Source organism: Carcharodon carcharias, chromosome 17 (genome assembly GCF_017639515.1).
Source record: "Carcharodon carcharias isolate sCarCar2 chromosome 17, sCarCar2.pri, whole genome shotgun sequence".
Lineage (NCBI taxonomy): Eukaryota > Metazoa > Chordata > Chondrichthyes > Lamniformes > Lamnidae > Carcharodon > Carcharodon carcharias.
Window position 1 is genome coordinate 83,854,949 of NC_054483.1, and position 24,447 is coordinate 83,879,395.

The 24,447-nt window shown below is 38.3% G+C and overlaps 1 protein-coding gene across 1 annotated transcript in view; it reads left to right on the forward strand.

Moving 5' to 3' along the window:
* The window catches only part of dock1 (dedicator of cytokinesis 1), a 693,250-nt gene extending 670,689 nt beyond the window's left edge, over positions 1-22,561 (forward strand). Inside the window, exons 48-52 of the mRNA XM_041210280.1 lie at positions 5,334-5,479; positions 9,266-9,464; positions 11,621-11,759; positions 18,641-18,786; positions 19,898-22,561. Of these exons, the coding sequence (XP_041066214.1) occupies positions 5,334-5,479; positions 9,266-9,464; positions 11,621-11,759; positions 18,641-18,786; positions 19,898-19,993 (726 nt within the window). The 3' untranslated portion in view covers positions 19,994-22,561. The remainder of the gene's footprint in view (positions 1-5,333; positions 5,480-9,265; positions 9,465-11,620; positions 11,760-18,640; positions 18,787-19,897) is intronic.
* The last annotated feature ends 1,886 nt before the right edge of the window (positions 22,562-24,447 follow it).

The window sequence follows — 24,447 nt, forward strand, 5'->3', positions numbered from 1 at the left end:
ACTTCCTGCCTTCGGGGAGCTTTCTGTGACCGCTTGCCTACGCTGACTTCAGCGCTCGCCCTCCTCCCGCTCCCATCCTGACTGCACTGAGCTTTTCAGCACGTGCTTCATACTGGCTGGCCGCTAATTGGCTAGCCAGCATGAATTCGCGGTCAGGAGCCGATAGTCGGCGGGCTGATCCCGGACTCACCCGCCGACCTAAAAATCCTGCTCCCAGACTCTGGAATGGATCCAGCAGATTGGAAGTTCGCAATATAACCCTGCTATTCAAAAAAGGAGGGAAAGAGTTAGCCTGACATCAATCATTGGGAAAAGGCTGGAATCTATTATTAAGGAAGTCTTAACAATGCACTTAGAAAAGCAAGATATGATTAGAACAATCAACATGGATTGATTAAAGGAAAATCCTATTTGAAAAATTTATTAGCATTTCTTGAGGATGTAACCAGTAGAGTAGATGAAAGGGAAACCAATGATGTAGTATACTTGGATTTCCAAAAGGCATTATGGTGCCACACTAAAGGTTAGTACACAAGATAAGGGCTCATGAGTTGGGGGTGATATATTAGCATGGATAGAGGATTGGTTAACAAACAGGAGACAGAGAGTAGGGATAAATGGAGCATTTTCAAGTTGGCAGGCTGTGACTAGTGGAGTGCCACAAGGATCAGTGCTGGGGCCTCAGCTATTTACAGTCTATATTAATGACTTAGATGAAGAGGCAGAGAGGAATATATCTATGTTGATGATATAAAATGGGAATGCAAGCTGTGAGAAGGACACAAAGAGGCTGTAAAGAGATTTAGACAGATTAAATGAGTGGGCAACAAGGTGACGGACAGAGTATAATGTGGGAAGGTGTGAGGTTATTTAATTAGGTCATAGGTTTAGAAAAGCAGAATATTTTATAAGAGGTGGTGTACAGAGAGACTCGGGTGTACTCATGCACAGAACATTAAAAGTTAGCATGCAGGTATAGCAAGCAATTAGGAAAGCAAATGGCATGTTGGCCTTTATTGCAAGGGAGCACAAGAACGAACAAGTCTTGCTACAATTGTATGGGGTTTTGGTGAGACCACACCTGGAATGCTGTATGAAATTTTGGTCTTCATATTTAGGGAAGCACACATTTGTATTGGAAGCAGTGCAAGAAGGTTCACTAGATTGGTCTTTGGGATGAGATGATTGTTCTATGATGAGAGTATGTGTACTCTCTATATTCTCTGAAGCTTAGAAGAATGAGAGGTGATCTCACTGAAATGTTCAAGATTGTGAAGGGGCTAGACAGGTTAGATACCGACACGTTGGGGTATGTAGAATAAGGAAACACAGTTTCAGGTTAAAGGGCCAATCATTTAGGACTGAGATGAGGAGAAATTTCTTCACTCAAAAGGTTGGGAATCTTTGCAGTTTTCTGCCCCAGAGATTGTATTTCACCATTATTGAATATATTTAAGGCTGAGAGAGACAGATTTTTGGTCCCTCAAGGAATCAAGGAATATGGGAGGTGGGCAAGAAAGTGGAGCTGAAAGCCCAAGATCAGCCATGATCACATTGAATAGATGAGCAGGCTCGCCAGGCCATATGGTCTTCTCCTGCTCCTATTTCTTATGTTCTTAATGTTTTTTTTCTGTAAAATGTCAATATTTTTAAAAAACAAACAGAATGGCGATATTAACTTTAAACATAAAACATTATTTGTAAGCTTCTGCCTGAAACTGAAAATCTTTTATTTTTACCTTCTGAGCCCTAATTGCAACCAAAAAATAACAATATGGGGTCAAGAATGGAGGCGGATGGACATGTATTTTGCATGTCCGCTTGCTAGCTCCATCCTGCCAGCCATCCATTTTCCTATGGGTGGGATCAGGGGTAGAAAGACAAGCAAGCAGTAAGTAGTCAATTCAGGTACATTGTTGGCAAAATAAGACCAATTATAAAAGGCCGACTGGAATTTTTCAGTCAGTCCATGGGCCCCCTACTGTATCAGGAATAGGCCAGCTGTCTGGAGGCTGCCTCCTGGTGGCAGACTGGAGGGCCAATGCTCCAGGCATGTTTTAAGGCCTTCCCTGCTTACCTGTCCATAACTCCAGCTGCAACTTGCCCTGTGGAAGGGTTCCTTCTTCATGATGGTGGCCCGGCAGCATTCCTGTTCCTTGATTGAAAAGTTATAAAAGTGCCGAGGGAGCACCTCAAGATGGAGGCGCCCACTCTCACTCTTATCAGAACTACATGCTGCAGCTGCTTCCAAGTTAAGAGCCTCCTATTGGCCCCCCAGCTTTGAGAGCCTGCCCATCATCCTTAGTTGGTTGATGAGCCCAATCTGGCCACCAGTTGGGGAAAATCACTGTTGGGTGATTGTTCCCCATGCAGTGCATGGTCGAGACCTGCTTTTAACCTCTGCCAGGGTCTCAACCTAAATCTCAAAATCCTGCCCAATTTCTCTCTAATTTGTTAAGAGCTATTTTCAGCGTGGGTTATTGCCACTCTTCAGCATTATGCACTAAGTCCAAATTCCACATGGGAATTCATTTTAGAATGCCAATCCAAATTAAATTCAGTATCTTTTTATTAAAATCATGCCAATGAAAAATACAAATAAGAGTTTCTTTTTGCCTGATTTAGGGTGGCATTTTATGACCCCATCACAGCGAGCCATTCCAAAGTCCATTGGCTTCAGCGGGACCAGAAGATCTTGCCAGCGGGAGGGGCTATAAAATTCCACCCATAGTGTGACACCCTCCTGTAGTGACTAAGTTCAATTGGTTTAAATGCAGGTTGGCACAGCATAACCTTGAAATTAGAGCTGAACATAATCCTCAAATTAGAGCTAGGCAATTTGGGATTGAAATCAGGATGCACTTTTCACACAGGATAGTGGAAATCTAGAACTCTCACCCCCAAGAGACTGTGGATGCTGTAGATCAGTTGAAATTTTCAGGTGTGAGATTGGCAGATTTTGGTTAAGTAAGGCTATCAAAGGATATGAAATAAGATGGCCCACTGGAGCTGAAGTACAGACCAGCTATGATCTGGTGGATCAGACTCAAGGGGTGGAACAGACTCAAGGGGTTGAATGGCCTCTTCCTGCTCCTCTGTCCCAAATGTGCAGAGATACTGTTGAAATTTAATCAACTAAACTTGCAAAGATTACAGTGCAATGAAGTCTGTCCTGTCTATTTAGCGCTTGGCTTGAACGGTTATTCGATGAGCGTGTTCTCATGGGGGAAAAAAGAAGATTCAGATTTCTGTTTTTCAAATTCCAAAAGGACAAGACCATGACAAGCTCTTTCCCCTTGCCCAAGGCTGTAGAGATAGTGGGCGTAGCCTGCATTCAAAGGGGGATCAATAAGGTCGAAACAGTTGGAATTGATTTATTCAAATACAAATTAGATAAATTTCTTTTCGAAAATAACATTTTGGGATACAGTATGTGGACAATTTTAGACTTAACATGGTAAACATAAGGTAGAATTTTACAGGCCCTCGCCAGCATGTTTGCAGGATCTCTGAGGTAAGACTCCTGCCCAAGTGAGGGCAGAAAGCCCACCTTAGAGCGTTAAATGACTGTGGGGCATATCCCCACTGACCTCTCTGCTGAATTTGGAGCTGTGGTTCTCAAAGCTCTCCCCAGTTGGGTGTCTCCTCATGCCATGTCAGGGTCTGTTATAGATTAATCATAGCAATAAATATCTATTAATTAGTTAACTGTAACTCTTTGCATTTGTATACCTTAAACGTGGTCTACTCAACCTAAAAGTTTAGTTTAACTACTCCCTTCCATTTCCCCCTAACAAAAAATTCTCCACTGGTTGGAGTCATACCTCACACAAAGCAAGATAATTATGGTTTTTGGAGGCCAATCATTTCAACCCTAGGTCATTGCTGTAGGAGATCCTTAGGGCCCAACCATCTTCAGCTACTTCATCAGTGGCCTTCCCTGATGATTACACATTGTTCAGTACCATTTGCAACTCACCAGATACTGAAGCAGTCTGTTCCTGCCTGCAGCAGGACCTGAACAATATTCCAGCTTGGACTAATAAGTGGCAAGTAACATTTGCGCCACACAGCTGTCAGACAATGACTATTCCAACAAAAGTCTAACCACTTCGCCTGTACCTTTAATGGCATTACCATCATTGAATCTCCCAACATCAGCATCCTGGAAGTTAACATTGACCCGAAACCTAACTGTACCATCCATATGAATACTGAGGCTTAGAAACAGGTCAAAGGCTGGGAATTCTGTGGCATGTGACTGTCTGCCATCTACAAGGCATAAGTCAGGAGTGTGATGGAATGTTCTCCACATGCCTGGGTGAGTGCAGCTCCAAAAACACTCAATAAGCTCAACACCTTCCAGGACAAAGAAGCCCACTTGATTGGTACGCCATTCACTGCCTCCACCACTGATGCACAAGTGGCAGCAGCGTATACCATCTACAAGGTGAAGTGAAGCAACTGAAGTGTCCTTCGACTTACCTTCCAAACCCATGATTTTTACAACCTAGAAGGACAAGAGCAGCAGATGCATCGAGCATCAACATCTGCAAGCTTATCCCCAAGCCATCCTCCCATGGAAATGTATCGTCACTTGGTCAAAATCCTGGAACTCTCTCCTTAACAGTACTGTAGACTGCAGTGGTCCAAGAAGGCAGCTCACCACCACCTTCTCAAAGACAATTAGGGATAGACAGTAAATGCTGGCTTGCTAGTGATGCTCACATCCCAACAACGAATAGAAAGAAATAGACAGACAACAGACACACACACTGCTGTAAACTCTCATTCGTTGGTTAGTAAGTGTCAGCAACTTCTGTCAGATGGCATAGTGAGTAGTATAACTCATCACTAAATACGTGAGTGCGTTGCCATCATTGTCTTGGCAAGCAGTCTGTCCACTGAATGATGTCTCCATCTGTTCTGGAGTTTTAGCAGAAACTACTTGGCTCACCTACAACTCATCCACAGAACTTTGGATATCTAGGCATATGTTCTTATACTCGGCGACGCATTTGGCTAGCCACAGTTCCAAGTTTCCGATTTTCTTATTAGTTATAGGATGGATATCTGCTTCCAGGTTGATAAAGGAACCAGTTTTAATATTACACCAAAATTTTACTCCCCACACTCTTGCAGATTAAAGCTGGCAGATGAATTCTGAGTATTGTCATATGTTACAGAATCATGTTCACATTCAAGAGGATTGAGTAACTGTAAACAGAAATGTCACTCTTACTTTAAATAAAAAATTGTGTTAACAAAGCAGTCACCTTTAGTTATGTTTGGAATTTGAATGTGTGTTTACAATGTAAATATGTTACTTCCAGTCTGCAAATCCAGATGAGCGCAGAGGAAACCGGCCTCGATCAATGGTACGATCCTTCACAATGCCATCAACTCCAAGACCTCTATCAGTTGCATCAGTCTCCTCCATGTCATCTGACAGTACCCCGTCTAGGCCTGGTTCTGATGGGTATGTTTTAGAGTTAATATGATTAGCTTTCTGAGAAATTTGGCAAAGTTGAAGACAACAATTGTTGCTAAATTAATGAATATTCATGTGCATTATGAGCCCATCCACAGCAAAACCTTGTGCCTGAAAATGAGGGAGGAAAGGAAGCTATAAGGCCCCAAAATCCAATTGATAAGAAACAGAATTTATTATTTGGGTGCTCTTCAACATTCAGCTGGGGTTTCCTCCTAATCCTCTGATCTGGTTAGGAGTGTCCTGATAGGTCCATTACCAACTTCTTGAAGTACTTGTACTTCTGGGAGCCCCGTATACAAAACTTTGGGAAATAGAGGTTGGAAATGCCCCCCCCGCCCCACTGACAGTGATCCTGTACCTGTTGCAAGCTTGGGCCCAGCTTTCTACAAACCCTGAGGTACTATAAAAGGTGCAGAGACTTGGCATAATGATTTTTTGCTCACATTCTCCTGATTTGTATTATGGTTACACAAAAATATATAAATATTGTGAATGCAGAGGTCTCAAAACAGAAAACAGAAGATAAATAGTGCAGTAGAGGGAGTATTTAAACTAGTAAGGTGTGAAGGAAGTGTGAATTTTAAACACCAAAAAATGGAAATTGATTACATCAGTAGCACAGTGATCAAGTAAGAAAGACAAGTTTTGAAGCGTGAGTTTAAATGCAAAGAACTTCAGAAATAAAGTACTGGAGTGTGAGGAAAATGCAGCTAGCAAGAATGTTGATATTGGCATTGAAATGTAAATCAAGCACTGAAGCTAAGGTGGTATAAAATATCTCAAAGCTAAAACCACAAAGAGAGATACATTATTGATGAAGAATAATATATCAACTTTGAGTGGTTGGTTATAACAGCAGATGAATAAGAGTGGAACAATACAGATAGAACTATCAGGGCAACAATTAATTAATTGATAATTGTTACTAACCTCGTAAAAGACATTTAGGGAATTGCTTAGGCAGGTAAGGAGAACTGCAGAAAATGTAGCTGAATAATCATAGGACAACTTAAACATTCTGGAGATAGAACGGACAATTGGGGATGTTCAAAATGGATGTGTTACAATACATGCAAGTTTACAGGGTTGACATATGAGAGGCTACTAGTGCAGATATAATGGACGGAATGTAATGCCCTCCACTGTGGTGGTGGGGGCATTTAATCAGGCAGGAGAATAGCGTGGATACCCTGTCACATTCCCGCCTCCACCGCCAATTTTATTTTATTCTTTCATGGGATGTGGCATTGCCAGCGTTTTTTGGCCATCCCTAATTGCCCTTGAATTGAGTGGCTTGCTAGGCCATTTCAGAGGGCAGTTAAGAGTCAACCACATTACTGTGGGTCTGGAGTCACATGTAGGCCAGACCAGGCATGGATAACCGATTTCCTTCCATAAAGGATATTAGTGAACCGGATGGGTTTTTGCAACAATCAATGATAGTTTCATGGTCACCATTAATGACACTAGCTTTACATGACAGATTATCACATGATGGGATTGGAACCCATTTGCCCAGAGCATTAGCCTGGGTCTCTGGATTACTAGCCCAGTGGCATTACCACCACGCCACCGTCAACCCCTCACCCCCCCCCCCCCCCCCCCCCCACCACATGCCACGCTGCCCCCCCCACAACAATTAACAATTAACGACCACTTAAGGGCCTCATCCCACCGCTAATGATATTAACCCAGCAGCAGGTGGTGGATTCACCATGTGGGGAACACGACAAGCAAACCCGTACAGGGATGCTTGCATGCTCCAGGGGAGGGTCCCTCATTCAAAAGCGCTCAGTGCCTGGTCAGAAAGTAGGGTGGGTGCTCACTGAGAGCCACCACACTATCCCAGCTGCCGTCATCCTCCCCCATGATCACTTCCCACCATAACTAACCTGTGGCCTGGATTCCAGCGATGACCCTAGGCCTTAGGCGTGTGTCATTCCAGCAGCAGCCATCGCCTCCCTAGTGGCCCTGCCGTTCAATAGAGATGCTGGCTTCTGATTAGTTGGTAGCTCTCAGCGAGTGGGGCTTCCACCCCCAGGGTCCTCGATCCTGGGGAAAGCTCTCCGCTGAACAGTTAAATGCCTGAGTGGCAATTAATTTAGCAGGCCTTCCCAAAAAGAAGTGACAGAAGGCTTTCACTGGCTGTCTAGCTGATGGGCAAGATCCCCTTCACCTACATTAAATACTGACCTATGTATTTGATGTTTAATAATTTACCAAAGCTGCTTAATAAGGTGGAGGTCAGTGAACATCTGGGATAGTAGATTTTATACAACATTTTACAATCAAAAATTATAGCTGTTCTAGACTTTTGAGGAGCAGAGTTTGGATCCTTGAGAAGAATCTTAAAGGACAATAATTAGGAAACCAGAATAGAACAAAAGTAAAATGGAATGTATTTTAGGCTAATATCCAGGATGTGTCATGAGGAAAGAAAGCATATTTCATAGAGCAGAAAAATAAAATCTATACCACTGTAGTTTAATAAAGAAGTTAAATTAAACTGAAAAACAAAACACAAATACTAAAAAAGATAAAGGGAAGCAAAAGTGAGGTGGATTGGAATTCATTTTGGGATCCAAGGATGGAGGAAAAAGTATTTGTAGTGTCAAAGAGAAGTAGAGAGAGATCACACAGGGTAAGATGATTCTGGAGAGTACAACAATGATTGTCAGAAGAAGTTCAAAGGACAGGTGTGTCCATTAAAGGATAAATTGGGTAAAAGCTGTTACAGATCATCAGGATATTGGAGACATATTGAATACATTCTTCTCGTGAGCTTTCACAAAGAGGACTGATGATGATGGTAGACAAACTCTAATAGTAGTAAATGGGACCAATCAATCCTGCAATCTTTGAGAAATTAATACTAATCTATTAAAATGTTGCTGAAAGGCAAGCCAAAAATGTCCTTGATTTCCTAATGCTTCCTCAAGGTCCTATCTGTTGTATACCTGCTAACTACTGGTCATGTAATGATTTTTAATTGTAATTTGGAACAACAGAAAAAAGGGATGAAATTGGTTTCAAAATTTGTCTTGGTTAAAATAAAGAAGTTTTCAATTTCATAAGTGTCACAAACGTAAAGTATATATACAAGGCTTAGCTGTTAGGTTTACTTTAGAAATAAAGCTATATGGTAGGAAGGAAATTGATTTTGATTGTCTATTCGTTTTGCTTATGAAAGTCTAATTTATTTCTAATTTATATAGCCTTAATGCTTCAATCTATATTATTTATGATCTAAGAATGATTCTACAATACAGCATGACTGAATATACCAAAACCGTGTTACATATCTTGTTCTGGCACATGTACCCAAAATGGTGATTTAATTTTTAAAATAAAACTTGTGAAAATGTTGTACTTATTATTCTGATGTTAATATCAAAAATATGTTTCAGAATTACTGTAACATGCCAACATTCAGTTTTCTGAGCAGAACTATTATCACCTGTGGTAATGCCAGCATTAAAATAATGCAGTATGGAAAATCCAGGCATGTGTACTGACCTTTGGGGACTTACTTCTGCATCTTCATGAAAATAAGGAAGTGTTTAAGATTTAAAATTAAGAAGTAAAAACTGGTAAACTTTCTTTGGGTTGTAATATGCTGCAGTGGAGTTTTACCAGATACCATCAGAAATGTTTTTTCAAGATCTCATTCTTTAAATTGCGTTAATAAAAACAGGCTTTTGAATAGTAACAGCAAGTTTAATTATTTATTCAAAAAACTTTTTTTTCATTATTCAATGTGGTTCATTTCAGATTTATTCTTGAGCCCCTTCTTCCAAAGAAGATGCATTCAAGATCGCAGGATAAATTGGATAAGGATGAAGCAGACAAAGACAAGAGAGAGCGAAAAAAGGAAAAAAGGAACAGTAGACATCAAGAAATGTTTGACAAAGAATTTAAAACTACTGATATTTCTGGCCAGTCTACAGAGGCGGTGATTCTCTCTGAAACGGTAATTACAGAATAATTTGTGGACTGGGACTTCTGGATAAAGTAACTCATTTAAATATTCAATGTTCCTCCTGACTACTTAAAATGCAAGTTCTGAGAACCATGAGATAATTAAGAGTAACTGTTTTAATAATTGCAAAAAACACTTAGCATTACACATTGTAAGTACACATGAAGTAATGTAACGTTAAGAAGCTGAGCAGCTGACATTGAAAATGCAACATAAATTGCGTTTGACAATTCTCTATATTTTAAACCTTCACTTTATATCACTTTTTAAGGACTTTTTTGAGCAGTGAACTATAACAACTTTAATGTCATAATTAGATTGTCAAAAAGGGATAATGGATTCACATTAAATTTTCAAAACAAAGTTGCTTTTTCAAGTACAACAGAGACGCTTAAAGACGTTGCACAAGCGCTTAGGACAAGAAAATTCCAGATAAATGACTAAGTATATGGAAAATGCAGCCACCATTTATAGATGATGAAAACAGCATCGATAAGTGAAGCAGATTATGGAGGAGGATGGTTGGATCTTTAAAATTCCATCAGCTAGGCACTTATTTGAAAAAATCTTTGTAAAGCATCAGGCATTAAAGACTTCTACCCAGTTGAACATTAGCTTTCCACCAAAAAAAAGGGGAACCAAAATAGCATCCTGTATATTAATCAGAAGTCCCATTTAACCATTTTGTGTTTATATAGGGCAGAATTTTGCCCTTGATGGGCAGGCAGGCTCCACCAGCTCGGCAGCAGGCATTCGATCGCCGCCGCTGAAATGGGCCCTGCCGCCATTTTGAGTAGGCACTTCCTGTGTGGGGGGGGAGGGATTCCGCAACTGCCCGAGTGCGCTGTTTCGCGCATGCGCACGAAATAGCACACATCTCCCTGAGACTAAGTGCTGCCTCAGGGAGAGCGCTGACAGTTTTTGAAAGTTGAAAAATAGAAAAATAAAAAAATTATGAACATGTCCCTCTCGTGTGACAATGTCACTCGAGATGGGACATGTTAATAAATATCACAGAAATTTTATTAAAGTTTTTTAAAAAAAACATGAAACCTCATCCCGCCAGTGGATGAGGCTTCATGTTTTTTCAGAAGCCCTTTGGGGCTCCTGGCCTGCCCGTCAGCCTTAAGGTTGGACGGGCAGGGCCTTTAATTGGCTTAATGATCCTGTCAATGGCCTCAATTGGCCATTGACAGGTCGGCGGACAGACAGCTGATTGCGCTGTCTGCTCGCCTTCCTGAGTATTTAAATGGGGCGGGATGACGTTGGGGGTTCCGCCAGTGTTATCCTGCATCATTTTCATGTCGGTGAGCAGGCCCCGCCCCCAGCTCACTGACACAAAAATTCTGCCCATGGTATGTAGTGTTTCTTTTTTTAAAAGGAAGTTTTGCACCTTGTCTGATTAAGCTTTTGCTACTTGTAATAATTTTACTTAGAGATTTATGATTTTAATTTGATAGTGAACATGAAGCTAGACATGTATGGATTAAAAGCCTGATGAGGTTGCATTATAAGGACCAAATTCAAGTGCGATCAAAAACAATATGTAATATTTCCAGTTGTTCCTGCTATTACATTAAATAGATTAAGATAAAGTGGAGACTTAAGATTTTGTCTTCCTAACATTTTCTTCTCCTTTCCTGAAAGTTGTTGCTCTTTTTGTATACAGTTTCAGAAGAGCTACCAGTCCTTAAGTATGTTGCTATTTCTCATGTATGAGCCCAGGTGATATGTGTTAGTTGATTTATGATTGTGATGACATCAAATCCAAATCCAATCAAATCAGAAGCAAAATCTTTGAATCTTTTTCCCTCCCTGTTTTGGAACACTAAGATAAATTGAAACATCCCTACTGGCGCCCTTACTGAGATCTAAGTACTAACTAACATCAAACTTAGGACTTCCTGGTCTGCCTGGCCCACTATAGCAGTGCATGTACCACAGAACTAGAAGCCCTAGGACTTCAGAATTGTGATATTAATGTCACGTTATCAAGCTACCACTGAACAAGAAATGTATTGAATCAGCAAAGTAGTAACCATCAACTTCAGTAAATTAATCTGTCATATGACAAGCCATTCATGCATTGTAAAACAAATTGATTTCATTCAAACTGTAGTTCTTTTCATGAAATGTCATGTTTTCAGATCAGTCCATTAAGGCCACAAAGACCAAAGAGCCAGGTGATTAATATAATGGCACCTGATAAACGGTTTACTCCATCACCAATGCCAACTCCGATAACTCCCAAAGCCAAGTTATCTTTCTCCTTACAGCCTGGCCTGAGTAAGTACTGTGATATATCCAGAATGAGTTATACTGATCCGCAATTTTTGTTTATCGTAGCAATCAACTATTCAATTGCATTGATTCTGAAGAGAAGATATAAAAACGTTTTGTTGACACATAACTAGTCTTGATTTTCAGGTTTTCTTTTAAATTGCAAACACTATGTATGCTAAACAGCTAATGTCTTCTTGGATCACAGCTTTCTAAACTACCTTCATCAACTTAACCTTGGCAATCCCAACCCCACATTACTTGCTGAAAGCATTGTCTGGTTTAAAGATATTGAGTTACTAATGACATACCCTCATCACACCTATTTTGATTGCTTCCTATTGCTGCACAAAATCTGAATGTGAGTGATTCAATAGTTGGAAGGTAACTTTGACCACCAGTATGTCCAACCTGTTTTCACTTTGCATAGAGACACGTCAGGGTCATGCTTGATCAGGCATTGTTTTCCCAGGACAAATTAGAAATAGGTGTAAGCATGAAGCATTGGTCATTGGTAAGCTCAATTCCTTAGAAATGCATCAGGAAAGGCATATTCTACATTGGCCCACATAGTTGACTGGAGTCCTGTTAAAGGCCTTAAGGCCCAACACAACCTCTTACATCATAAACCACAGATTAACCCAGTTGTCAGATTCTCTACATGCCAGTCAGTTTTCAGCCGTGAAGCAACCAAAGTATTTAGTTCCAAAGTCAAATGCCAAGTGATTACATACATTTGCTAAAGTGTTCATTAACATTCTAAGTCATGGCTCAGATACTTAAGAACATAAGAAATAGAAGGAGGAGTAGATCATTCAGCCATTTGAGCCTGCTCCACCATTCAATATGATCATGGCTTAACTTCTATCTCAACTCCACATTCTTACACTATCCCCATGTCCCATCAGTTCTGAGGATTTGTCAAATGTAAGAACATAAGAAACAGGAGCAGGAATAAACCATTCGGCCCTTCAAGCCTGCTCCATCATTCAGTAAGACCATGGTTGATTTGATTATGGCCTCAACTCCAATTTCCTGTCAGCCCCCCATAATTGTTGATTCTATTGTATATCAATAATCTATCTGATTCAGCCTTGAACATATTCAATGACCCAGCCTCCACTCCACTATGGGCTAAAGAATTACAAAGATTAACAACCCCCGAGAGAAGAAATTCCTCCCCATCTCTGTCTTAAATGGGAGATCCTTATTTTTAAATTATGTCCAATAATTCTAGATTCCTCTGTGAGAGGAAACATCCTCGCTGCATCTAACCTGTCTAGCCCCCTCAGAAAGATCTTAAATATGAACAAAATAAACTATGTAATAGAGAGTAAGTTGCCTAAGGTATAATAGGAAACAAGATTTAAAAATATGATGGCAGATAAGCAATGGCAGACATTTAAAGAATCTATTCATATTTTGCAACAAATATACATTCCCTTAACAAATTAAAAACCCCATGGGAAAACTCGTCCAACCCTTGGTTAAGAATATTAGAATAAAGGAAGAGACGTTTAACATTGCCGAGAACAGTAGTAAGCCCCAGATTTGGGAGAAGTTTAGAATTCAGCAAAGGGTAACCAAAAAACTAATAAAGAGAAATGAGAATATAAAAGTAAAGTATGAAGAGACACAAAAATGGATTGTAAAAGCTTTAAAAGTATGTAAAAAGGAAGGGATTAACAAAAATAAATGAGATAGGAGAAAATATGATGGGGAATAAGGAAATGGCAGAGGCATTAAAAGAATATTTTGTATCTGTCTTCACAGTAGAAGACACAAAATAACATTCCAGAAATAGTGGGAACTGAAAGTCTATCAAGAATGAGGAATATCATGAAATTAATGAGTAAAGAAACAGTATTAGTGAAATGAATGTTTCAATCACATCAGCTCTCATTCTTTTAAACTCCAACAAGTATAGGCCCAACCTGCTCAACCCAGAACATCCAGATCCTTCTGTACTGCAGTGTTCTCTAGCCTCACCCCAATTAAATAATATTCTGCTTTTTTTATTCTTCCTATCAAAGTGGATAACCTCACATTTTCCTACATTATACTCCATCTGGAAATTTTTACCCATTCACTTATATCTATATCCCTTTGCAGACTCTATCTCCTCATCAGAACTTGCCTTCCCACCTATTTTTGTATTGTCAGCAAATCTGGCAGCAATATATTCTGTCCATTCGTCCAAGCCATTGACATGGATTGTAAATAGTTGACTTTTAGTCCCTTCATTTCACTAATACTATTTCTTTACTCATTAGTTTCATGATATTCCTCGTTCTTGATAGACTTTTGGTTCCCACTATTTCTGGAATGTTATTTTGCATCTTCTGCTGTGAAGACAGATACAAAATATTCTTTTAATGCCTCTGCCATTTCCTTGTTCCCCATCATATTTTCTCCCATCTCTTTACTTTTGTTAATCCCTTGCTTTTTACATACTTTTAGAAGATTTTACAATCCATTTTTGTGTCTCTTAATACTTTACTTTTATATTCTCATTTCTCTTTATCAGTTTTTTGATCACCCTTTGCTGAATTCTAAACTTATCCCAAATCTGAGGCTTACTACTGTTTTCAGCAATGTTAAAAATCTCTTCCTTTAATCTAATATTCTTAACCAAGGGTTGGACCACTTTTCCCATGGGGTTTTTAATTTGTTAAGGGAATGTATATTTGTTACAAAATATGAATGGATTCTTTAAATGTCTGCTATTGCTTATCTGCCATCATATTTTTAAATCTTGTTCCTATAATACCTTAGGCAACTTATCCTCTATTACATAGTTTATTTTGTTCATATTTAAGACCTTAGTTTCTGATTTAACTAAATCACTTTCAAACTCAGTATAAAATCCCATCACATTATGATCAATTTTCCCTCAAGGCTGCTTTACTGACCCTTAATTAACCCTTTTCTTTTTGCATTGTACTAGGTTCCCTGGTTAGTTCCTCGACATACTGATTTAGAAAATTAATTTCCATACTTTCGATCTCCACACTATTACCGCAAATTTGGTTTGCCCAGTCTATATGAAGGTTAAAGTCCCACATAAGTATTGTATTACCCTTGTTCCGTGCATCTCTAATTTCCTGAATTATACTCCTCCCTACACTACAACTACTGATAGGAACCTATAAACTATGCCCACCAGTATTTTCTGCCCCTTGTTTCTTAGACCATCCAAATTGATTTTACATCGTAAAATTCTTCTTCTCTACTGTCTTTATCCTGTTCTTTATGGGCAAGGCTAGCCGCACCTGCTTTTCCATTTTGCCTATTGCTTCTAAAAGTCCTATATGCTGGAATATTTAGTTCCCAGCCTTGGACAATCTGCAGCCACATTTCCGTAATCATTATTAAATCAAGCACATTAATTTCTAGCTGTGGTATTAATTCATTTGTTTTGTTTTGATACTTCACACATTCAGATATTGTACCTTTAGCTTTAACTTTTTTCTATTTTTCCCTGATGCCATCTTAGTCAATAATACCCTGTTACTTTTTGTTAAACGTTCTATCCGTTCCTAACCCACTGCTTATTTTTACTTGAATTGTTATTCTACTAAACAGTCTTGACAATTTTGTTACTGCTTTTGAATTTATCCTTTCCTTAATCCTCTTACCTCCCTCTTCATTAGTTTAAAGCCCTACCTCCCTAGTTACTCAATTTGCTAGTCCATCCCAACAAAACAGTTTCTTCTTTCCCCAGTACTGTTTCCAGAGCATCACGCAATGAACCCCTTGTCTCTTACTCTATTATTTCAGCCTATTACGCTATTATTTAAGTCTCCTGAGATATTGTTTAAAAGAACTTTGGAACAGCTCAGTGCTCAACACACGCTGCGGGTTAAGTACTGTGCTTAGTTCTAGTAACCAAGACAGAAGGGATTAATTCAAGTGCTAGAGGCACAAGGCTGATCCATAATGGCAAACATCCCAGTTGTGAGGAAACACGCAAGGAAAGTTGGATTTACAGCCTGGAAAGGAAGCATTTAAAAGCTGACAGTGTTAAAGAATTGGAAAAAGGAGATTGTGAATATTTAAATAAAATTATCAAGAATAGGATGAGGTGATGCAGACTTCAGTAGTAGTAAAAAGTAAATTTATGATGTCAGGATTTTTCTTTACACTGTGATCAATGTATGTAACAGTCTTCAGAGGCAAAGTCTCTGATATTCGTTAAAAAAAATTGGTTACTGAAGTAGAAGCAATTTAAGGTCTTTTTGGATGGGTGAAATGAAATGGACCATAATTATCTTGTGATCAGGTAGATATATCTCTTAAAGTAAGAAGATAAAGCGGGTTTTTTACTTAAAACATATGGGTTAGCGGTTTTATAAATGTAAGGGCACAGACTACAAGAACAAAGGGATAATGCTAAAACAATACAGATCATTTGGATGGCTGCAGCTAGCATATTGTGTTCCCGTTTTGGGCAAACAAGTTCAGGAAAAGGTTTACGCTGTGGGGAGGTTACAGAAGCAATTTATTGAAATAGTAGTAGGGAATGAGAGGCTATAATTATAAGAATCTAGAAACACCAGGACTCTTTTCAGTGGAATAGAAAAGTTACGTTATGTGAGTTGGAATAAAGCTCCGTCTGGAAGATGTAGAGACTTGGTTTCTTTCTTACTAACTAGCCATTGGAGTTTAACACAGTGACATAGGAAAAGAAGCTCAGAGTGTGTTTGTCAGAGAGGGAAGACAGGAGTTCTAAGCTTTCTTCTAAGAAATACTGAAAGGCTGCTGGAGGACTGAGTTTAAGGAACTTATGTTTGCTTTGCACCTGAAGTAATAGTGGTTTAGAGTATGGTTTTGGGTATCTCAGGAGAGATACCAGTTGAGGGAAAAAGCACCTAGTGAATGCTCAGAAATCCACCGGAAGAAAACCGTTTGCAACTGGGTCAGCCCAAGTTATAAGCCTTGATGTTAAGATGGTGGTAAATCTTCACTAGAGTTCTGTGTCTGTAAGGGTATTGTTGGGATAAAAGGAATAGTGTGGAGTTTGAACTATTTTCTGGTGGCTGCATTGAGATCTTTACAACTTTTTGTAGTGTAATATAGTTAATTTTCTTTTCCTTATTTAATAAATGTTTTATTCTTTATGTTAAAAGCTCATCAGTAAACTCTTAAGAATCTGTTCAGTAACTTTCTCCCACGGTTTCTAAACCAAAAACAAAGTTGGGATCTATCGGGCCCAATTTACTCTGGAGCCTGACTTGTCCAGTACTAACATCAGCTGGAATGATAACAAGAGGTAAAACTATTTCCACTGATGGATGTATAAGAGGTGCAGATGCAAAAAAAAAAAGGGAGCAGTAAGAAGCATTTATTTTGAAATAGAGAACTGTTGAGAATTGAAATGTCCTACCTGGAACAGTAGTGGGAGCCAAAACCATAATTGCCGTTGACAGCAAAATGGGAGGAATGTTGATTTATTGATCCTTGGTTTTAATGTAAACTATACCACTTATGAATGGAATTGACCTGGAAATTGCAGGGTTTTTGATGGCGATCATTACTCACTAAATCTGACCGCATATGCGGATTAACACAGAAATCCTGAAGTAAAGGCCTGTCTTTCATTACTCCACCACAGGCTGCACATTGGACCACCACCAGTGGAATAAGCTGATCTGACAATTTCACCATTTCCATTCTTGTGTCACTGTTAGAGACCTCAGAAAAAATTCACTGAAGTGTAACTGTCTTTATAATCTGAACGATAACTACTGTTGAACAACCAATCAGGCCCTGAAAAATGTGGAATATTCTTAAATGTCTCCATTGTTTGCTTTGTGTAAAATTATTAAAACATGATTTAAATATTAATGTTTTTCATTTCCTGGTTGGCTGTCTGCGATTATTCTTTAATGTAATTGACTTGAACAACATGATGACATCACTGCAGCTTGACCTTGGGAACCCCCATTGAAAAAGGCTACAATCAATTTCACAGCAAAAAAATTAAAGTTCTCACAACAGAGATCAGTAGTTCTGTAAATGACTCAATAGCACACACCTTTGATTCATCACTAGCCACAAAATCCAAGCTATGGTGTATGAAAAAGGCTTGTAAGTAATTTTATTTGGAGGTAATGCTGTCTTTAAAGCTGGGGAGAAACAGTTATGTATTATCTTACTTGAAAATACAACATGGCCTATGATCAAATAATTTGTCTTTGTGTGTATGTGCAAAATGGAAATAATTGGAAGAAATGTGGAAAACATCTTGATACAAGATGAGTAAAACTTGTGTGAATGTATTTTATATATAGATATATATTATATATTCATCAAAAAGGAACAAAATATCTAACCTATGCCTCAAATTTTAAAAAAGAACAATTCCACCTACACATGATAAAATCTCTTCAGTATATGGGAGAAAATTATGTAACACTTAGAGTTCAATATAAAAGAAATAAGTCAAAATGAATCAAATTAAGGCACTCTGGAATGATCCTGAGATTTAATTATTATTCAAATTCAAAATAGTTACATCAGGTTAAGCTATTAAAGTCATTTTGTGGTGCAGCTGGAAGCATTATTTGATAGTATTAAGTCGCTTGCCATATTTTCCTGTTGCTGGTTAAATATGAGTAGAATTTCTACTGTTACAGTTAGGAGCATACGTTGCTTATTGCAAGAAATTTTGATTCTCCTTCATAGTAACATTTTCAGAGGATACTTATAATTTAAATTATGTACTTGCCTATTTCTATATTATTTTGTTAAGCTAGTTTGTGTCTCTCAGGAAGTAATCAAATAAGTTGCATTTTACAATATATTTTTGTATCAGGGAGAAAAAGTTGCAAACCAAATAGATCGTGATTAAAATTCCAATATAATTTCAATCTTTTTCTTTCTAGATTTAGATCTTAATGGTGCAGATAATCCTGAGCAGACTGGAATACCACCTCCTCTTCCTGTCAAAGGCAACACTGGTGATTATGGATCTCTGACTGAAAGTCAAGAACTCGCCATTTCTATCACACCACCCCCACATCAATCAAGGGTAATCACATATCTAAAGTTAACTAGCAAGATTTCTCTCTGTGTTTTTCATATTAAATTGTATTATTTTAAACAGACTATCTGTATTCTGCAAAATGTTTAATTTAGTATTTCCAGTAAGTCTATTTAAACACAACTGACCCCTCTACCACATTAATTGTAATAAAACTGTGTAAAGTTGCAATTTACTTTGTTCGATAAACTGACACTAAATAATCTTAATCAATGTTGTAAAACTAATCTTAGATTTGCCACTTAAAATTTATCGAACCTCCTTTTGAACCATTAACACCTAACAATAGTAGCAGTTTTAAATAAGATTCACAATCAAACTTCAAAAATGACTCAATAAAATTGATTCTTATTTCGATAAATATATTGGTCCACAATTTGCTGTAGCAGAGCAGAGAGGGTGAATTCAATGCCAAATCAAGTACGAAAAGAAAGAATAAAGAAAGAAAGGTTGGAAAGAGAGAAGAAAGTGGCTGAACAGAAACATTTTAAAGATTTATAACAATTTCAAATTTTACATTTTTAAAATGAACAACTAAAGCCTGAAGGAATAAGAGTTCATACTTGTAATAGTACACTTTCAGAACCAGAGGGTAATTAACATTTATCACATTGTTAAAAGTATACTTAAACTGAAATAGACAAAACTTAACTTGGTCTGACAAATTTAATTCATATCTACTACTATATAAATATAGCAATTTGGGGTCATTTAATGCCTTTCAGCAGTGAGACAGAAAGCAAGATGCAATTTTTATGAAACTCAGCACAGTTCAGACACCAACTTTTAGATTTCCAAGTTTAACTGCACATTTGCCCTTCACCTGAAGTTGCAGTATCATTTGCACATAAATCCTCACCATTATTTTCACAGTAATTTCTGATCTATTGTGTTCTGTGTAATAGAAAAATGACACTGTTTAATCGTTTAAAAAATAATTGGCAAAAACCAGTTCTGGTGTACTTGTATCTTTGTCATAACTTGATGGCATTAAATATATTTAAGGTCATTTACCACCATTCAATTTAAGCAAGGTAACTGCTAGAGATGCTGTAAGTGCAAAATGAACAGCTCACCAAAGTGATTTTCTTTCCAACAGCTCCCGCCACCTCTACCAAGCAAGACGCCTCCTCCTCCTCCTCCAAAGACAACTCGGAAGCAAGCATCAGTAGATTCTGGGATTGTGCAGTACTGACACTATATCCAATACAAATTCCAGCATACACTGCTCCCTTACAAAAGATAGAAAATGCAGTCTGTCCATTCTTTTGCCCTTCAAACTGAGGGGACATACAAAATGATTCACCTCATTTAGGTCTACACAGTCAAATAAGGAGACAGAAAATATGTAATTTAGCCAACAGATTCTGCTGCTGAGTTTTAAATATTAACTAATACATATAATGTGCAAATAAATTGCTAAACAGCTGAAATGTTATATTTGAAACTTCTTTTATGCTGTAAAAGATTGAAAATGTTGTTTAGTGGATCAAAATTCCTGGCATTTGGTTTGGAGACTTATTTAATGACCCAGATTTAGTGGTCAGTAGCAAAGTGATGTTGCTCATCACTAACTTTGAAAGAAGATGTCCACAAAGATCTAGTCATCTCTGTGGCATGAATTTCACCTTTCCTGACATTAGTTTGAATCTGGTGCCAAGTAAAGAAATTCTCCAGGTGTGCAACAACAGTGATAACATCAAACAGGGTATGATGTGGCAGCCTTCCGCCTCGTAAGATGATGGTTTGCGCCATGATGGCCAACTCTGTGCCAAGCATTGCCTGGTGTGGCTCAGGAGCCTCAATCTGGCATGGCAGTCCCTGCTCCATTTGCTGCAGAGGAAAACAGTGGGCTGAGAAGGTGCACAATTGACCGGCCTCTGTTTTCTCCAGGCCCTCTTAGCCGGTTTTGTTTGTGCTCACCTTTTCCAATGCCCTTCCAAACAGTCTACATCCAGAAGTCTCAGCTGTCAGTGACTGTCTCCCAGTTATCATTGTCAGTATCTGCCATCTTCATATCTCACTTGCATGTGTCCATGTAGCGGAGGTATGAATGCCCAGAGGCCGTGCTCAGTAGCCAGTTCAGAAGGTCTTTGGATATAAAACCATCATCCATCTAATGAACGTGGCTGAGCTAGTGCCGATGTTGTTGGCTTAGCAATGAGTGTAGGCTGATGAAACTAATACTGTTCAGGACCTCAGAATTGGTGACCTTGTCCTGTCAAGAGATTCTGATGATATATCTGAGACAGCAAAGTGGAAACAATTCACCCTTTTCTCCTGCCTAGAATATGTTGTCTAGGTCTCACCACTGTAGAGGAGTGTGCTGAGGATGCAAGCTTGGTAAACTCACAGTTTGGTGTTCAGTCAGGTTGCTGTCGTTCCACACTCTCTTATTCAGCTTGGACATAACAGCTGCAGTTTTTGAAATGTGTGTGTTGATTTCAGCATCAAATGACATATTGCTAGTGATTGTGGAGCCTAGGTATGTGAAGCTATCAACCTCCAGTGTCATATTGGTAATGCTGATAGATGGTGGTATGACAACATCCTGAACCATAACATTTGTCTTTCTGATGCTGATGGTCAAACCAAACTCTTCACAGCTTGAGGAAGTCTGTCCATCTGCTGCAAAAAGACCCTCTGAAAAAACAGGGTAAACAGCCAGTTACATTGAAGTAATCTTACAGCAACCAGCCAGGAAGTAAAATGCACTGAATATCCTTCATTTATTTTAATATCGCAGAGAGTGAAGTAAAGATTGGGACATACATATTAAAAGCTGAAATATCTTAAAAATCAAAGGAATTCATTATATTAAAATCTAGGAATTTTGATCAGAATGGAAAAAAAATTGACATTGCACAGATATAAAATTAGTTATCCAAGGCGAGAGAGGCTCTTCATCAGTAGATATGACTTAGTAACCGTTAAAAAATAATTTACACCTCATTAGCAAGGTGTAACATTTTAGGGGGTTTTAACAGCAATATTACAGTATAAAAGAGGAATTTCTCATAAGTTCCGTGATTTCTAACTGGTTACAGTCTGCAGGGACTTCAACAGTGCGCCCTATGGAGAAGCGTGGAATCACTGACAGCATCTTCTAGATTTCAGCGTTTAACTTCGCATGTGCGGATTCCAGAAGTTGTTATCAGTTTCATAGGAGTAATGACAGCAAATGCTGACACTTTCACCATCATTACCACTGCAAAATCCAGACCAATGACTCTTGCGTTAGAAGCACATGAATATATTACTTTTCTTGGTTTCAGTTTATATAGTTATTCAACAGTTAATTCATTCTCAGATATGAAATTTTGCTTACTTTTCAAATAAGACGGGTAAAGTAATAGTCTTTGATGAAACAAATTACTGCTTTGTCCATGGAGTGTAATCATTATGTACAGAAGTTTGTATATATATATGAAGCTGAAAATTTTAAAACTCGTTTTATGGTGTCAACATTTATTACAATTGCTTAGTATAATTCTGTCATGGATTTATTCCTAATAAGAGCTTTTAGATTTTGAAGCTTGTTGACTGTAAACTATTGGTCATATTTTGCTAAAAGATCATGTTTTTGTTTTATTTAATAGGGTCAAAATGGGAAATGGAAATGCCAACTAACTCTATCTTCAGTTCTTTTGTTATGATCTAATGACTTCTAAAATGTAATTTTTAGCCTTTCCTGTAATCATGATATGAGTGATTAATCAATTCACTACTGATTCCCAAAATAAAAACAAAAGTGTTAAAAGTTTCAATGTCTGAAATTTTCATTGTCTGTTAATTAGATTTGCTTTGACTGGTTTATCTTTCAATTCTAAATAATGTGTCACTTCTATCTGAATACTTCCAGATGTGAAATGTCAGTGTTATTTGGAAAGCCAAGTATGAGATATTTACAATTTTGGCTTTATTGTTCAGTGTGAGTACAGTACATGAAGGATCAGATTTTGAATTATTGAAGTATTTTAGTAGATATCTGTCTTCCAAGTTCATTGACTTACTTTTCATATTTAAATTTATATGAAAAATATAAATAACATCATCCTGCTTAGAGGGGAACAAAACAGCAATTACTTGAGAATATTAAGTGCAGATGGATAGTTAGGTAGTTACGCAGAAACCTTCCAAATTATCTAGACAAAAGCATAAGTGCATCTCTTGATCAACTGTTCCATTAAAGGTCAATGTGATACAAACTGTGTGCAAATTAGCACCCCAATATTGGGTCAGTTTTATCAACAGATTTGAGGAGTTATTGTATTGATTTTTCCTACTCACCAGTAAAAAAGCCTTTTTGGTCTTGGTGGAAGACAAAGCCAAGAAAGCCCCTAAAGCTCAACTGAGACAAACCCGATGCAGAAACTTAATAAGAGGGTTTCTGAGGCGGGTATGATCTAAGTATATTCCTTCAAGATTGTAATGACTTGTCGGACCAGATAGGTTTCCAGAAAAAACAGATAAGCTTTATTACAGAGAGCTTTTCAGATGCTATATGCTCGATCAGAACTTTCGACAGGAAGCCCTGCCACCTCCCTCCCACCCCACCCCGGATTACCCGTGCTTAGGGCTCATTGGTCGGAGCCTCCAAGAACATCACATTTCCCCTGATAGACAGCAGGAGAGGCTATAGCTTCAGTTACTATATTTCCTCTCCCTTTAGTTTTTTATATTTTCTGTTTACAGAGAACATTTGAATACCAACAGCATATACATAGATATAACTTCAGATGATTATAAAGATTAAGTCCCTGAGGTACTTTCCTTATTCAGTTAGAGAGGCATAGCTCTACCGCTTGAGGTTCCTGCGCAGGATCGACATGATCAGGAACTGCAACACAAGATGCATCTTTAGAAAGTGGCAGTTCAGGATTTGGCAACGCCACAGAGACATCAGGTATGTCTATTCTGGGTTGATCTGTCAACTCAGCGATTGATGGATCGATGTTAATCATAGGCAGAATAGTTGGTTGTTGGAATGTGCCTCTATCACAAATATGGTCCACGTGTTTTTGAGCAATTCTGTTTTCCACTGCCACCTGGAAGGATAAAGGGATCAGTCTCTGAGACAATGGTTCCAGGGACCCAACAAGGTCCACTTCCGAAATTCCACATGAATACGGTGTCTCCTATAATGAATGTGTGAGCTTTGCTATGAATATCGCGATTCAATTTTTGATTACACTGATTCCTCACTACCTTGCCCTCTAAGTTTGAAAACACCAGATGTAACCTTGTACGTAGGCGGCATTTCATCAATAATTCAGACAGTGTTGAACCTGTATTCGAATGAAGCATTGTACAATAAATGAGAAGATAGTGGGAAAGTCAAGTTTCTAGACTATATTCTGATAATCTCGTCATTCCAGATTTGAAAGTTTGCAAAGCTCTTTCAGGTAAACCATTTTGATGAGGGATGGTATCAGGCTGTTTTAATATGTCTGATTCTATTTAAATTCTTGAACCTCTGAAACTCTGTACTGGTAAAGACTGTACCATTATCAGGAACGATGAGTTCTGGTAGGCCATTTATGTAAAACAATGATGCAGCTTCTCGATAGTTGCCCTCGATGTTGGTGATCTGACTTCGTACACATCCATCCATTTAGAATGTGCATCTACAATCAACAAAAATACTGT